The following is a 14,737-nucleotide window of genomic DNA, read 5'->3' as shown; positions in this document are numbered from 1 at the left end:
TAGGTATGCCCCTTACAAAACATCCCTATTTTTAGGCAACAGATCCTCCTATCTCCATGTAGGAACACTTACCCTTCATACTTAGTGAATGCTTGGTACGTCCCCCTTATCCTTTCTCAGTAGGCCTCACAGTTCATTACCCTAGTATATATATCTATGTATACCATAATTAAGTATCTTCTGGTAAAGATATAAATCTATTTTAAACTTCGCATTCATTCTTTAATATATCATTTATTCTCTAGAGTCCTCCTCTACTTATCAACTTCTGTATTTTCAATAGATACTATGTCTACATATATTATTTATGTCCTACTATCCTTCAATTCATTAGAGTACTTATTACATTGATGTTTCTTAATGATCAACATGACTAATTCCTTTCTTACTTTCATTTTCTTTATTTTGCTCATGCCTCTTTCTTTACCCACTACTCATTACTACTTTATAGTTGTTCGTTATGTAGCGTTTTCTTTCCATAAAATTATATGCTTTTGTCTCTCTTTGCGCATGTGTTCATTATGCCTATTCGAATCTCTGTTTAGAACTGCCACTGTTCTTTATTTATGTGCACCTCTTCTTATGTACATTTGATGTAGAACCGTCATAGCTTCCTATATATAGGGTGCATATTTCCATATGTACACACATTTTCCCCTACAACACCTGGTGGTTCTCACATCGTGACAAGATGTAGATGTGTGTTCATGTAGTCTGACTTTTCGGCCTTCTTACCTAAAGATAAGATTTAGGTTTCTAGTAAACACGGAAATAAGGAAGGACTTAAGTGATAGAAGTTTGTGAATATGAAAAGAGGGAAAAAATAGACAGGCCCTCAAATCTGAAGTAAGAAAAGAAAAAATAGATGTGGATGCTAGGATCGAAGAAGAAAAGAAAGGCGGGAAACCCTTCCAACCCCCCTTCCCGAGGATCCCTACCCCTCAGGTACAAGTGAGACGCTGGAGGAGGTCTGGTGTTAAATCGTCACCTACAGAACAGACTTGTTCCACTGCCACCCTTTGAGGTCCCTGAAGGAAATCCTGGCAACCTACAGAAATGGCAAATGGTGAGAAATCAGGCACACTTGTTTGTGAGGGTTGTTTGAAAGGTGTGAAGCGTGTTTTGTGTTAGTCATGATTTATCCGTTCATGTAAATCATGCTTTTAGCTACAATACCCACCCCTTTTAAATTTTATACAAACCCTCCCATCTATATCACATCTCATCAAAGGTATAAAATACTCTATACAAAATGAAACATCTATATACTACGGTATAACAGTTGTTCAGCTAGTCGCATCATATTATATTTTCCACAAATATAATGCTCTATTCAGGTTATTTCATCTAGATATCACTTTTTCTGTGATTCTCTTAAGTTGTTCTGTATTTTACAGTCATATCCAGTTTTCCAAGAAATAATATTACAAAATAGTTCTAGATTTTAAAGGAATTTGGTGCAGGAAAACTATTTTGGAAACAACACCAAAAACAACTAAGGATCTGACAGTTGTTACTCCGCCCGATAACTCAGAATGTTAATGTCCCTGGGGGATAGATGACAGAAGTAGTTTAAGATTTTAAATGAATTTGGTGCAAGAAAACTATTTTGGAAGAAACACTAAAAACAACTCAGGATCCGACAGTTGTTACTCCGTCTGTCAACCCAGAATGTTAACGTCCCTGGGAGATATACAATTTTACATCCTTTACATTGTATTTCCACACTCCCCCCCTTTTTTTGTTAAATGCCAATAAATATATTTCCTTATAGTACCCCAAGTATTATAGTAATATTTTGGGTCCCATAAATCTGGTATTAACTTTTCTTGAGCACTGGCAGACCGGTACTTCTCTTTAAATTTCTTTTGAAATTCTCAATATTTACTGTTCCCCATTCTGAGGCTTCCCCTAGAAGGTACCCCAAAGCAAATTCGATCTTCTTGGAATCTTCCCCATTTTTTCGTAAAGCTTAGTTAAATCTTTTTAAGAAATGGGTCAGATGTACCTCCCCATCTGGCTTAAATTTAGGGAATTGTCTAGATTACCCTGAATGGACTCCCCATTGCAAATCATTCACCGCTTCACTGGTTAATACCACATTAGATGAAGTTACCCTTTTTTTTCTACTTTATCTTGGATAAGCTTAATTTCTCTCCACAGGTCATCCATACCCTTCCTGGTATCATTGAGTTCAGGAGAAGGAATAGGCAATACTTTCCAGATGTTATTCTCTCAGTAACCTTTCAATCTATAATTTCTCCAAATTGTTTCTCCAAACTAATTACATTTATAATGTCAGAGTTAGTTACTTTCTCTTTGTAATATCTTTCTACATTATCTATCCATCTATTGACACCTGTAATTTGTGACTGAGTCTGGCATTAATTCATTATGCTTATCTACACTCTCTTTCAAAGTATTCAACCCCTGCCTGACATCATTATATTTCATATTGTACAAGTTTTAAAAAGATCCTAACTTTTCAATAAGTTCTTATTCTACATTATTACATTTGTTCTCAATGTTAAGTTCTAACCTTTTTGATAAATCTTGAAAAGTGTCCTTCTGTTTCTGAGTAAGGTCAGTAAACATATGATTTATATGAGTGGTCAAAGAATTTGTCAACTAGTTCTTTAAATCTACTTTTAAATTCTCTACTTTATTACTTAATGTGTCAAATTCAGTCTTCAAAGCACCCATGCCTTCAGAGTTGCACCCTCAGTATTTAAACCTTCACTCTGGGTATTTAATTGAGAACTTAAAGAGTTTAACTTAAGATTCTGAGCCTTGATTAAATTTATCAACTCTGCCCATTCAGGCACTTCTTTGCCTGGTTTTCATGGCCATAGCTGGGTCTTGAGTTTCCCCAACCTGTTGTATATTTTCCATACTTTTATATGCCTTAGCTCTTGTAAGCATTTAAAACTAACTTTAAATATGATAATTACACAATAAAAGTTCACTTAACAGTATCTTGTATCACTTCCTACTAAAGTAATCAAGTTTTGTTTCATACTCACCCGGCACATAACTGGCATTGTGTAGGTGAGCAGATGTGGAGACAGGTCAGCACCATAGAACAGCAGCTGGTGTCAGCGGCATCAGGTGTATGTTGGTTTCTGCGTCTGCTTCCCCACAATGTGAGTGAGAGCTGTATACTCCCTGCACTGGATCTTCTTAGTTGAAGCGTTCTGTGTGTATTTCTTCAAAGACAAATATGTCAAAATCTTCTTTGCTGTTTTATCTTTGTGAATTTTTCATTTCTTCACCATTCTTCCATTTAAATTTTGCTCCATTGAATACTTGAATAGGCCGGCCACAGTGGCCGGGCGGTTCTAGGCGCTGCAGTACGGAACCGCGGGACTGCTACGGTCGCAGGTTCGAATCCTGCCTCGGGCATGGATGTGTGTAATGTCCTTAGGTTAGTTAGGTTTAAGTGGTTCTAAGTTCTAGGGGACTGATGACCTAAGATGTTAAGTCCCATAGTGCTGAGAGCCATTTGAGCCAATACTTGAATATATTCCAATTTTTCAGAGTAATTCCCTTGTCTTATTATGTTTGGTTGCCATGGCAATAGGTAACAGCTTCTTCTCTCATTTGTTACTTAATAATCCAGTTTTCTCCATCTTTTCACACAGGTCACCATATTCTAACGTTCTCACGACTTAAAGTGTGAGTGTGGATCTGGGTTATGTCAGTTTATTCCCCCAAACCACCTTCCACTTCTTTACGAGGTGACTTACTTGGAACTTGCAGCCACTCTTCTTTACTGGCTAGCTGGCTGCTGGAAACCCTCTTCACTTCTTTTCCATAGAATAATACTAGTTACAGGAATTTTTAGACTTTTTCTACTTATGAAATAAGTAGACATAGATACTTTACTTTTCATCAATTAACGATGTATTTAACCTCCATACACAATAAGACTCTCACATTCCACATAAATATGTAACTTCCAGTAAGTCTCTCATACAGCTGAACATCAGAACCAAATTGAGTTACAGTTAAAAAGAAAGTTGGCTTAGATACCATAACTTCTCTTAACATGAATCAGAAAAGAAGTCTCGCCTATAGCAAGGTTATGTCAAGAGGTTCCAAGAGTACTTTTTCAACTGTCCTTGTTTTAGTAACAATAGTCAATGATGCAATAAGGACAGAGCTGCATATAAGCTCCGTAGTTATTCCTTACACACTCACTAAAACATCTTTGGATAGCCCGACAGGTACTTGTTGTTGCCATTCGGCCACCGCGTCAACTTTATTCCTGCGACTGATTTTAAACCTGCACACACAAACATGTGACGCGCAGTAGGTAGGAGTCTACCATCCCAAACTCATATCCAGAATATCATGTTTTAGAGACGGTAGATGGCTGAGTGGTTCTAGAATTTACAAAGAAATTCTCAAATCACTATTGGAAGATAGGGTAATATGCAAGACAGGGATCACTACTAAAATATCATGCATGAGTTAATAAGAGTGAAAATCTAGGTGCATTGTATGTAACAGAGGTGGGTGAGGAGACAGCGAAAAATAGACAGGTCAGAAAATAAAAGATGTAGAAAACTAAAACGGAGTGAAGGAAGGGGTAGTTAGTGTGAAGAAACACTGAGATGGAAGGAATTAAGATAAATTAATGCCCTGTGGGTGGCAATAACCAAGAACATGTTGTAGTGCTATTTCCCACCTGCGGAGTGCTGCGAAACTGGTGTCTGGGGGAAGAATCCAGATGGCACATATGGTGAAAAAGGCACCAAGGATATGACTGTCATGTTGTACAGCATGCCCCGCAACAGGATATTGTGTGTTGCATATGCCCATTCATCCTGACTGATAACTGGGTTGTAGTAATGCCGATGTAAAAGATTGCACAGTGTTTACATAACAGCTGGTACATGGTGTCATTTTACAGGTGGCTCTCCCTTTGATAGTATATATTTTGCCAGTTACAGGACTGGAATATGTGGTGGTAGGAAGGTGCGTAGAGCAAATCTTGCAGTGGTGACAGTCACAGGGATGGGAGCCACAGAGTAGGGAGTGGGTGCAGAAGGAGTATAGGGTCTGACAAGGATATTTCAGAGTTTGGGAGGACAATGAAATGCTATTCTAGGTGTGGTGGGCAAAATCTCAGACAGAATGGATCTCATTTTAAAGCATGATTTTAAGAAGTCATGGCCCTTGTTGAAGTAGCTGATTAATGTATTCAATACCAGGACAGTTCTGATGATAAGTGGTGTCCTCTGAAGTTGTTTTTTGGAGGGACCAGCAGTACCAGGATTGGACAGGAAATCTGTTTTTGAACTAGGCTGTTGGGATAATTACATCCAGTGTAGGCTAAAGTGAGAGAGATGTTGTATTTCTACAAAGAGTCTGCATCTGAACAAATATGTTTGCCTCGAATGCCAAGGCTGTACAGGAGCGAATGTTTGACAAGGAAAGGATGGTAGCTGTCAAACTGTATGTACTGTTGTTTGTTATTAGGTTTGATATGGATGGAAATGTGTAGTGGGCCTTCAGAAAGGATGAGATAATCATCAAGGAAAATGTCATGGGATTCAGAATAGGACCATGTGAAATTTAATTGGGAGAAGGTATTTAGAGATTCCAGGAATTTTAGCAGGTCAACCTCACCATGAGTCCATATGGCAAAGATGTCATCAATGCAGATAAACCAAATCAGGGGCTGAAGGGTTATGGATCTCAGGAAAGCATCCTCCAATCATCCTCTTACCACCACCTGTTCCAACCCTGTGACTGGCAAGACATATACTATCAAACAGGGAGCCACCTGTGAAACAACAGATGTCATATCCAGCTGTTAGGTAAACACTGTTCGACCTTTTACATCGGCATTACTACAACCCAGTTATCAGTCAGGATTAATGGGCATAAGCAGAGGATGTATACAGGCAACACACAATATCCTGTTGCAAGAGCATGCAGTACAACATGAAAGTCATAACCTTGGTGCCTGTTTCACAAAATGCACCATCTGGATTCTTCACCCAGACACAAGTTTCTCAGAACTCCGCAGGTGGGAACTAGCACTACAACATGTGCCTGGTTCTCACCACCCACCTGGCCTTAATTTACCTTAATTCCTTCCGTCTCAGCATATCTTCACAGTAACTACTACTTTCTTCTCTTCAATTAAGTTTTTTCATCTTTTATTTTCTGGCTTGTCTATTTTTCTCCATCCCCCCTCCCACCTCTGTTACATACAATGCACTTAGCTTTTCACTCTAATTAACTCATGCATGGTGTTTTAGTGCTACCTTTAAACTCTCAGGTTTTCAAATCTTGTCTAGTGCAGTCCCCAACAATCAGTCTTTCCTTTTCATCCCATCCAGTAAGTCTCCCCCAACCCGGGGTTAAGGTTTACTTTTACGAACTGTACCCCTTTCCCTAAGCCTCAGCAGTCATATTCCTTCACCCCTCTTCCTTCCCCTTCAACTCTTCTGCCAGAAGAAGGAGCCATTGGCTGTGAAAGCTTGTAAAAGTTGAACCCTTTTGTGTGTGTGCTTCCCTGCCGCTGCTTAGTGAGTAGATTTGTGCACTATCCATTTAAATTATATTGTCAATGATTGGCTATTTTAGTTGTTATGTTTACATAATTGACCACTTATGAATACCCAAGAAGTCTGAGAGGTTTCCAAGGTATAAATTTTTAGGGCATTACATCGGACAGTCTGTCTTGAAAAGCTGCAAGTTATCTTTACAGTGGTAGCTTTTCCCCATCTCTATAATAGGTCAGCACATCTACTATGGTTAGTCTGGATCCTGTTGAGTGTACTCCATGTCCTACATGGTTAGATAAACTTCCCGTGGTTTGCTGCTGATTTGTAGACTCCTCTGGAGATGTCGTGCAGATATAGCATTCTTGCATCCAAACTTCATGGAAATTGACATTATGGTCCGCTAGGTTGTTAGCTGATCTAAGTAATGGATGTAAGGAGTGGATCTGTTGATTGAGATGGCAGGTATGTGCTCATAAATTGACAGCTGTTAATTGTTGCATAATTTCTTATATTCCCTTAGAAGGATGTGATTTCTTCTCATGATAGATGGTGGAAAGCAGCTCAAGGCTGGTACCCAGAATACTGGAGTGGACTTTATTGCACCAGTAACAGTCCACATTGTTTGCTTTAACTGCAGATCTGTCAGCTGTGTGTGGCTGTTGTTTCCAGGCAGGCATGAAGTATTATGCCGCTGAGAAGACAAGGCCAATGGCAGATGATTCTATGGTCAAATCTGCAGAACCCCATGTCATACCACATGATTTTTGTAGAATATTATTTCTTGAGCTAATTTTAGCTGCAGTCTGTTAAATTCTATTTAAATGACAACTTTCTGTTAACTATAACTGCAGGGTACCCTGGGTATTTGTAATGGGCTGGCTAGGATATTACTCAGATGAAAGCATGTGGTTTCAGTTTTTTAGGGTTTGGCAGAACTTCTCATAAACTTCTCATAAACTAAACTCATAAACTAAAATGTCCATAAACTAAAATGTCTATATATTTAATTAATACATCTTCAGTGACCTGGATTTGTTTGTGCTGTGTCACTATCACTAAGTCATTAGCATAACCAATCTTCCTGGACTGTGTGGCTGGTGTGTCTGCAATACATAAGCTAAGTAGTATGGAGCTAGGACTATGCATTGAGAAAGGCCATTATTAAGGATCTCCTAGTCAGTAATGGCATTATCTATAAATATTTCAAATGGTATGTCAATCAGCATAATGTTGAGAAGTTGTGCTATTCTTCTTCAGGGTATTACTCAGAGCACCTGACAAACATCATAGGGTCTCCACATGGTATCATACATTGCAGACAGATCAATAAATACTGCAGAGGTCTTTTGTTGTGTCTGAAGGCCAGCTTCTATACAAGTTGTCAATAGAAGCACTTGATCTACATAGTTATGGTTTGGTCAAAATCTGTCCTGTTCAACTGTAATCTTTCCAAGTATCTCAGCACACAGTCTGTTATACAGCAGTCTCTCAAGTAATTTGTACATCAAATTCAGAAGTTCAATAGGATGGTAACTTTGAGGTTTGTTGCTGGGTTTGCCTGGTTTTAAGACACCAGTGATCTTTGTCTGGTTCATAAGTCGTGGAATGGGTACAGCTGTATTAAGTAAAAGTTTCTTAGTTTAAATTTTCATCTGCACTCTTTGTAAGCACAGTGGAGGCTCTTACTTTGTCCAGGTATTGTGACTTTCAGATCTTTAGCTTCTTTTGTGGAAGAACGATCTTTGGGAAAATAATAAAGTTCTTATGGAATGTTCACAGAAAGTCTCAAAAACAAAGCAAACAATAAAATAAACTTGAACAACACACAAAAGCACAACATCCAATGCAGTTAGTGAGAACAGGTTTATTTCTAATGTTACCAGATAATTCAGTTCTCACACCACCAACAGTAACATTATAACTTCCTTCCTGAGAACTCTTGACACTGACATATCATTATATCCCAGTTCATTGCCAATCTGTGTGATTCTCAATATCTGAATTTCACAATGAAATGTTTTAATGTTTTGTTCCTTGAATCCACCATTAATCAAACTTTGGGTAGTAGAACTAAACATTAAAAGTTTCTGGATGCAAAAATGGATAAAATAAGGGAAAGGCAACCACTTACCTATAGAGGACTTCTGTGTGGCACACATAAACATGTAACGGAAAACAGTTAGCACTAGCTTTCAAGCTCTTGCTGATTTTCTAATAAGAGTACACACAATCACACGTGCACCCAAATGTACATGCTCACAGTGGCATTGAGACTTGTTGTATGTTGGGTATATGTGTGGGATGTGTCTGTGAATGTGTGTTCTTACTAGTAAAAGAGCAAGATCTTGAAAGCTAGTGTTAACTGTTTTCTATAACTTGTTTCTGTGTCATGCACCAATTCTCTATAAGTATGTGGCTGCCTTTCTGTTATTTTACATATTTGATCAATGAAAGTCCTTCACCCACAGATTATTATTTCCTGGAACAGTTCATTTCATTACTTTCAGTGGCTGCCATATGTATGACTAATTCATTGTTCCAAATGACAGTCAAGTAAAATGGCACAGTGGTTGGGATTTTTTAATTTTTTGTGAGGAGTGGAGTTCAAATCCCCATCCAGCTAGATTTTATGTGAGTCCCCTACATTGCTACAGACAAATTCTGGACAGATTCTTTCAACAGCCAAAGTCTGTTGCCTTCTTCATCTTTGTTTATCCAAACAATGCCCCATCTATAATGAGTTTAAGTTGATGAGATGTTAGGCATTTTCATTCTTTTAAATGGTGAACATAAATATTTTTTTTTTTAAATTTACAGCATTTATGTACCCTGAGTAATATTTTTCATGTATCTGTGCAACTTGTTGACAACTAAAGATGTACAAGCTGCTTTCAAATCAAATTGTTTTATTGTAAAACACAGTATTTCATAGAGAAAGTCTGATACATAATTATTTAATTCCAGGAGCAGGTTGAAAAAGAGAGTGTTCAGCACAAAGACATAATCCAAGAAGACTTTTTGGACACTTATTATAACTTGACATTAAAAACTGTCATGTTACTGAAATGGACTATTAAAAACTGCCCATTTGTTCATTACATCATGAAAGCAGATGATAACACATTTATCAATATTGAAAGCCTTGTGCATTTGCTCCATTCTAAAGATACAACTGGTTTATTGATGGGTGATCTTATTTGTGGTGCACATCCAGTTTCAGACTTGCACAGAAAAATGTATGTACATAATTTTTGTTTTTATTAATTTATCTTTGTGAAAGGGTTCTATTTTAAGCTCAGCTTTCAACTAAATATTACTTATACACACAAAAAAGTCTTATTGACATATATATGGTGTTGCCTTTCATATAAAATTAAAAAATAACACAGTAATCACCACACAAAAAATTCAATTGATCAGAGTTCATTAAAAAATAAATAACAGACATATAACAATATTTTGTCAATCTTGATAAAGGTGGAATGAAATTATTGATAGAATATGAATTAGTATAATAAATTGAATTCTAAGTGATCAGATAATTGAAATAAGGTTGTTGTAAAATTTATGTAAACCTGTAGATGTGCCTGGCGTCTGAGGTCAACACTTCGTGTCATACTTATCCTAATGATCATATATTGGCAAGTTTCAAGAGAAACACTGCTACACAAATGATTGTTGAAGTTGAATACATGTAAAATTAAGAGAAAGGGAGTCACACACTTCATGTTGTTAATCAATATTAATATATAGGCCTATATGTATAAAGCTGACATATTAATTCTTCATTCTTCCCACTTTATGTAGGTTCCCTATACTTTCTCTAACTATATTTGTGGGAATGTGTGGGTAGGTCCTACAACAGTGCCATGTCAGTTACCTTTCTGATTTTTCCCTAGTGATTAAGTGATTTATCTTAAAAGATTTTAATGTGAGTTGTACATTGACTGCTGACTTTTTACCCATATTTTTCTAAGAGAAATTAATGTAAAGCTATATTTAGTGCATGTTAAAAATTCAGAATTTAACACTTATTACAATACTAACAAAGTCTGCATTCAAATCTACATTTATATGCAACGTGTGATTTGTGTCCATAAAATCTGAGTAGAGTATTTTCATGTATCCGGCAGATCAGTGACCTAAATGTAAATAACCGTTAAGTTTTTGTCAAACTGATGTTTCTACCAGGGAACAATGAACTTAAAATGAAAGAACATGATTATTCCATTTAGCTAAGTATATATATTTTGTGATTTGGTTAGTTCCTCTAATACAGCATGCAAATAAACTTCGAAATAGACATAGAGAATTTCTTCTGTAAATTTAGTCCTAACTTAAGTGGAATAATCTACTTCATAACTGACTACATACAAACAAGATTCTAGTTGTGGGTGGTGATTTGTCCAATACAAATAAGTGGTGACTGATGTGCATAAAGAAGTAATTTATTTAGTTTCATGGACTTTTTACAAAAGTTTATTAAAAAAGCAATCATGACTAATGCATCAATTTATGACTCATAAGAAATGTATTTGTCACCTCAAGAACACTTCCATTATATCATTTGTGGCGAAATTTTTAGAAAAAATAGATAAAACAGATATTGATGCTCAGACAACTGCACAATGAGGATGATATGTGTTTTTGATATCAAGTTGGCAGACATCGGTTACAATGATGAATTCCAGCCTTCAAAACCTCAGTTTCATACAATGTCATATGAAGCTTATCTAATGTAAGCCAATATCTGTGATTATGACTACTGCATATGTGACACTGAATCACATCGTGTGTGCAAGTATCAAGTAGTGTTTAGTTGGTCCTGTGTGTGAAATGCGTGTATTTCATTAGTGTCTGGAATTGAAAGTGACCTGACCAACTGTTTTGGCAGTTTAGCAATGGTAAACAGTTCAGGTGTGACACTGAGCACTCTGTTGGAAATCAGCTCCAAAGCATGAACTGTCAACTATCAAGTAATTTTAATGAGACTATAACTAACTGATTTGTCACTCAAACAGATGACGCTAGTGCTCAGGTGGCTGTCATGCGAAACATGAACTCTGGAGCCAGTGTGGTTAAGGAAGGCTGATGTTTCTTGTATTCCATGTAATGTCCATTTAAGTCATTGTAATTTCATAGTTAAAAAGCATAATTTAAGGAGTGTAATGGCACTCTTCCTCAAGTTGGAGCATGTATTTCATGCTCAGTAGTGTTTCCTTCACCCTTTGCAGCAAGGAAGACTTGCTTTGAATGTATTATGAACAAGTTGCCATGGAGATTAGTACCAACTTTGGTGATGTGGTCCTGTTTAAGTGTGCTTTATAGAATCTTGATGCCCTCATACTAGCTGCTGACAAGTTTCCACAGTAATTAGTTATAACACTGAACTGAAAGAAATAAAGAAATAGGAGTACATGAGTTGATTTTTTTAATTGAGATTTTTTTGTAAGGTATGGCAGTGAGATATTTCTCACAGGAAGAATCATTTCTTAGTACAGTCTCCATATGAATAGATCAGGTTTAGGTTCAAGATTATTTTAGCATCAAGTGAACCAGGACAATAAACTGTGAAATCAGAAGCTGGTAGGTTCAGTAAAATCACACCTAGCCTAACTTGTTCATAATGCTTATATTTTTGTTGTAACTCTCCATCCTTATCAATGTAAGATAAACAATTTCTAATAACTGAATCATTTATTTTCCTGCCCACTACAGGTGTTCTTATTATTTACAACATTATCTTTAGCTATGACAGTATCAGCACTGAAACCCAGCCATGGAAATTGTGGCTTGATTACAATATCTAATTGCACTGATTCAATTCAAGACTGTTTTTTATCTTCTTCTCAAATATTTTTTCTCAAAACTTGAGGCTCAGAAAAATTGCCTGGAAATTAGTGCTATTTTGGAAGTCTTTATTATAAACAGCCATCAAGTTGTTCACCCAGTCATTGTTCTTATTAATGTAATAGGTGTAAGATCATAATATACACTACCTTTCCAAACTAACCCCCAGCCCAAATACCAATATCTTACCCTTTGCTGTCCAAGAATAACTGGGCCGCACCCACAGACACCATGCTGTTTTTGCAAAAATACTCCCTCTTGGCAGGAGTGCACATACCCAGGAGCTCCTGACATAGCTGGTGACATTTAGTAATGAGGTGATGATCATTATAAAATCTAATATTTCTATGACTTGGCCCGGTATGTAACACTTCGACAAACAGTCTTTGGCTCTATCACACCAATCAAAAATATTGCTGCCTCTCACTGTGACTGATCCTGGAGGGAAAGTATCTTAAATCTTTGAGCCATTTTGTTGCTAACATCATTGATGTACTTCCAGTAAACAGTAGTGGTTCTTGGGAAGTGGCAAAATTCAGTGACTGGAGCAGGGTCAAGTAGCCTCATGTTAGAATCCTTCATCTTATCCCACACTTTAGTGTCAGCACATGTGAGCATTTTTACCTCTGACTGATCCTTCCTCCAACACAATTAAAGACACATCACTTAAACTTGTCATGAATCCACGTTGAGGGCACAAATTTTAATTCATTTCCTCAGCTTCCATCATTGTCATAGATGAAGATGAAACCCAAATGTCTCAAGGAAAAGTAATTGTAAGAATTATAATTATGGTGAATCAGTGAGGAGTAGAGTTATAATGGAAGTAGTTGGAAGAGGGTGTTGAGAGAAGAAATATGGTGATGTCAAAGGTGTGACATGGTTTATTTGAGGTTATTCATGTTTGAAAAATTGGAAGAATAAAAGTTTATATTTTTCTAAGACTGACCACCTGTACTGATCCCTTCATAGAGCATATCTTAAGAATGAAACCCTTACCTCCAACATTTATTGAATCAAACTTAATACACTGAGCAACAACAAAGCAGAAATCAAAATTCATAAGTTATGTATTTAGAATAAACTGACATTCTAATCACAAAATACATTTACTCCAACAAAAAAATTCTAAAAGGAAAGGACATTCTAGGAAATACAGGGAATGAAATTAGTGGAAGAAGCCACAAGAGACCCATATATTGCACTACACCCCAGAAAATAAGGAGAAAGAATACTGGCATTCTACGGATGGGAGCATGGAATGTCAGATCCCTTAATCAGGCAGATAGGTTAGAAAATTTAAAAAGGGAATTGGATAGGTTAAAGTTAGATATAGTGGGAATTAGTGAAGTTTGGTGGCAGGAGGAACAAGAGTTTTGGTCAGGTGAATACAGGGTTATAAATACAAAATCAAATAGGGGTAATGCAGGAGTAGGTTTAATAATGAATAAAAAAAATAGGAGTGTGGGTAAGCTACTACAAACAGCATAGTGAATGCATTATTGTGGCCAAGATAGACACGAAGCCCACGCCTACTACAGTAGTACAAGTTTATATGCCAACTAGCTCTGCAGATAGTGAAGAAATTGATGAAATGTATGATGAGATAAAAGAAATTATTCAGGTAGTGAAGGGAGATGAAAATTTAATAGTCATGGGTGACTGGAACTCGACAGTAGGAAAAGGAAGAGAAGGAAACATAGTAGGTGAATATGGATTGGGGCTAAGAAATGAAAGAGGAAGCCACCTGGTAGAATTTTGCACAGAGCATAACTTAATCATAGCTAACCACAATCTATTGGTTATGACCTGTAGATTAAAACTGAAGAAACTGCGAAAAGGTGGGAATTTAAGGAGATGGGACCTGGATAAATTGAAAGAACCAGAGGTTGTACAGAGTTTCAGGGAGAGCATAAGGGAACAATTGATAGGAATGGGGGAAAGAAATACAGTAGAGGAAGAATGGGTAGCTTTGAGGAATGAAATATTGAAGGCAGCAGAGGATCAAGTCAGTAAAAAGACGAGGGCTAGTAGAAATCCTTGGGTAATAGAAGAGATACTGAATTTAATTGATGAAAGGAGAAAATACAAAAATACAGCAAGTGAAGCAGGCAAAAAGGAATACTAACGTCTCAAAAATGAGATCGACAGGAAGTGCAGAATGGCTAAGCAGGGATGGCTATAGGACAAATGTAAGGATGTAGACACTGATCTCACTTGGGGTAAGACAGATTCTGCCTACAGGAAAATTAAAGAGACCTTTGGAAAAAAGAGAACCACTTATATGAATATCAAGAGCTCAGATAGAAACCCAGTTCTTAGCAAAGAAGGGAAAGCAGAAAGGTGGATGGAGTATATAGAGGGTC

The 14,737-nt window shown here is 37.0% G+C and overlaps 1 protein-coding gene across 1 annotated transcript in view; it reads left to right on the top strand.

Annotated features, from left to right (window-relative positions):
* Window positions 1–14,737, top strand: part of LOC126088308 (lactosylceramide 1,3-N-acetyl-beta-D-glucosaminyltransferase A-like) — a 74,817-nt gene that overhangs the window by 39,638 nt on the left and 20,442 nt on the right. Inside the window, exon 2 of the mRNA XM_049906439.1 lies at window positions 9,486–9,757. Within this exon, the coding sequence (XP_049762396.1) occupies window positions 9,486–9,757 (272 nt within the window). The remainder of the gene's footprint in view (window positions 1–9,485; window positions 9,758–14,737) is intronic.

This window comes from Schistocerca cancellata, chromosome 6 (assembly GCF_023864275.1).
Source record: "Schistocerca cancellata isolate TAMUIC-IGC-003103 chromosome 6, iqSchCanc2.1, whole genome shotgun sequence".
NCBI classification, from domain to species: Eukaryota; Metazoa; Arthropoda; class Insecta; order Orthoptera; family Acrididae; genus Schistocerca; species Schistocerca cancellata.
This window is presented reverse-complemented; position numbering and strand designations above follow the sequence as displayed.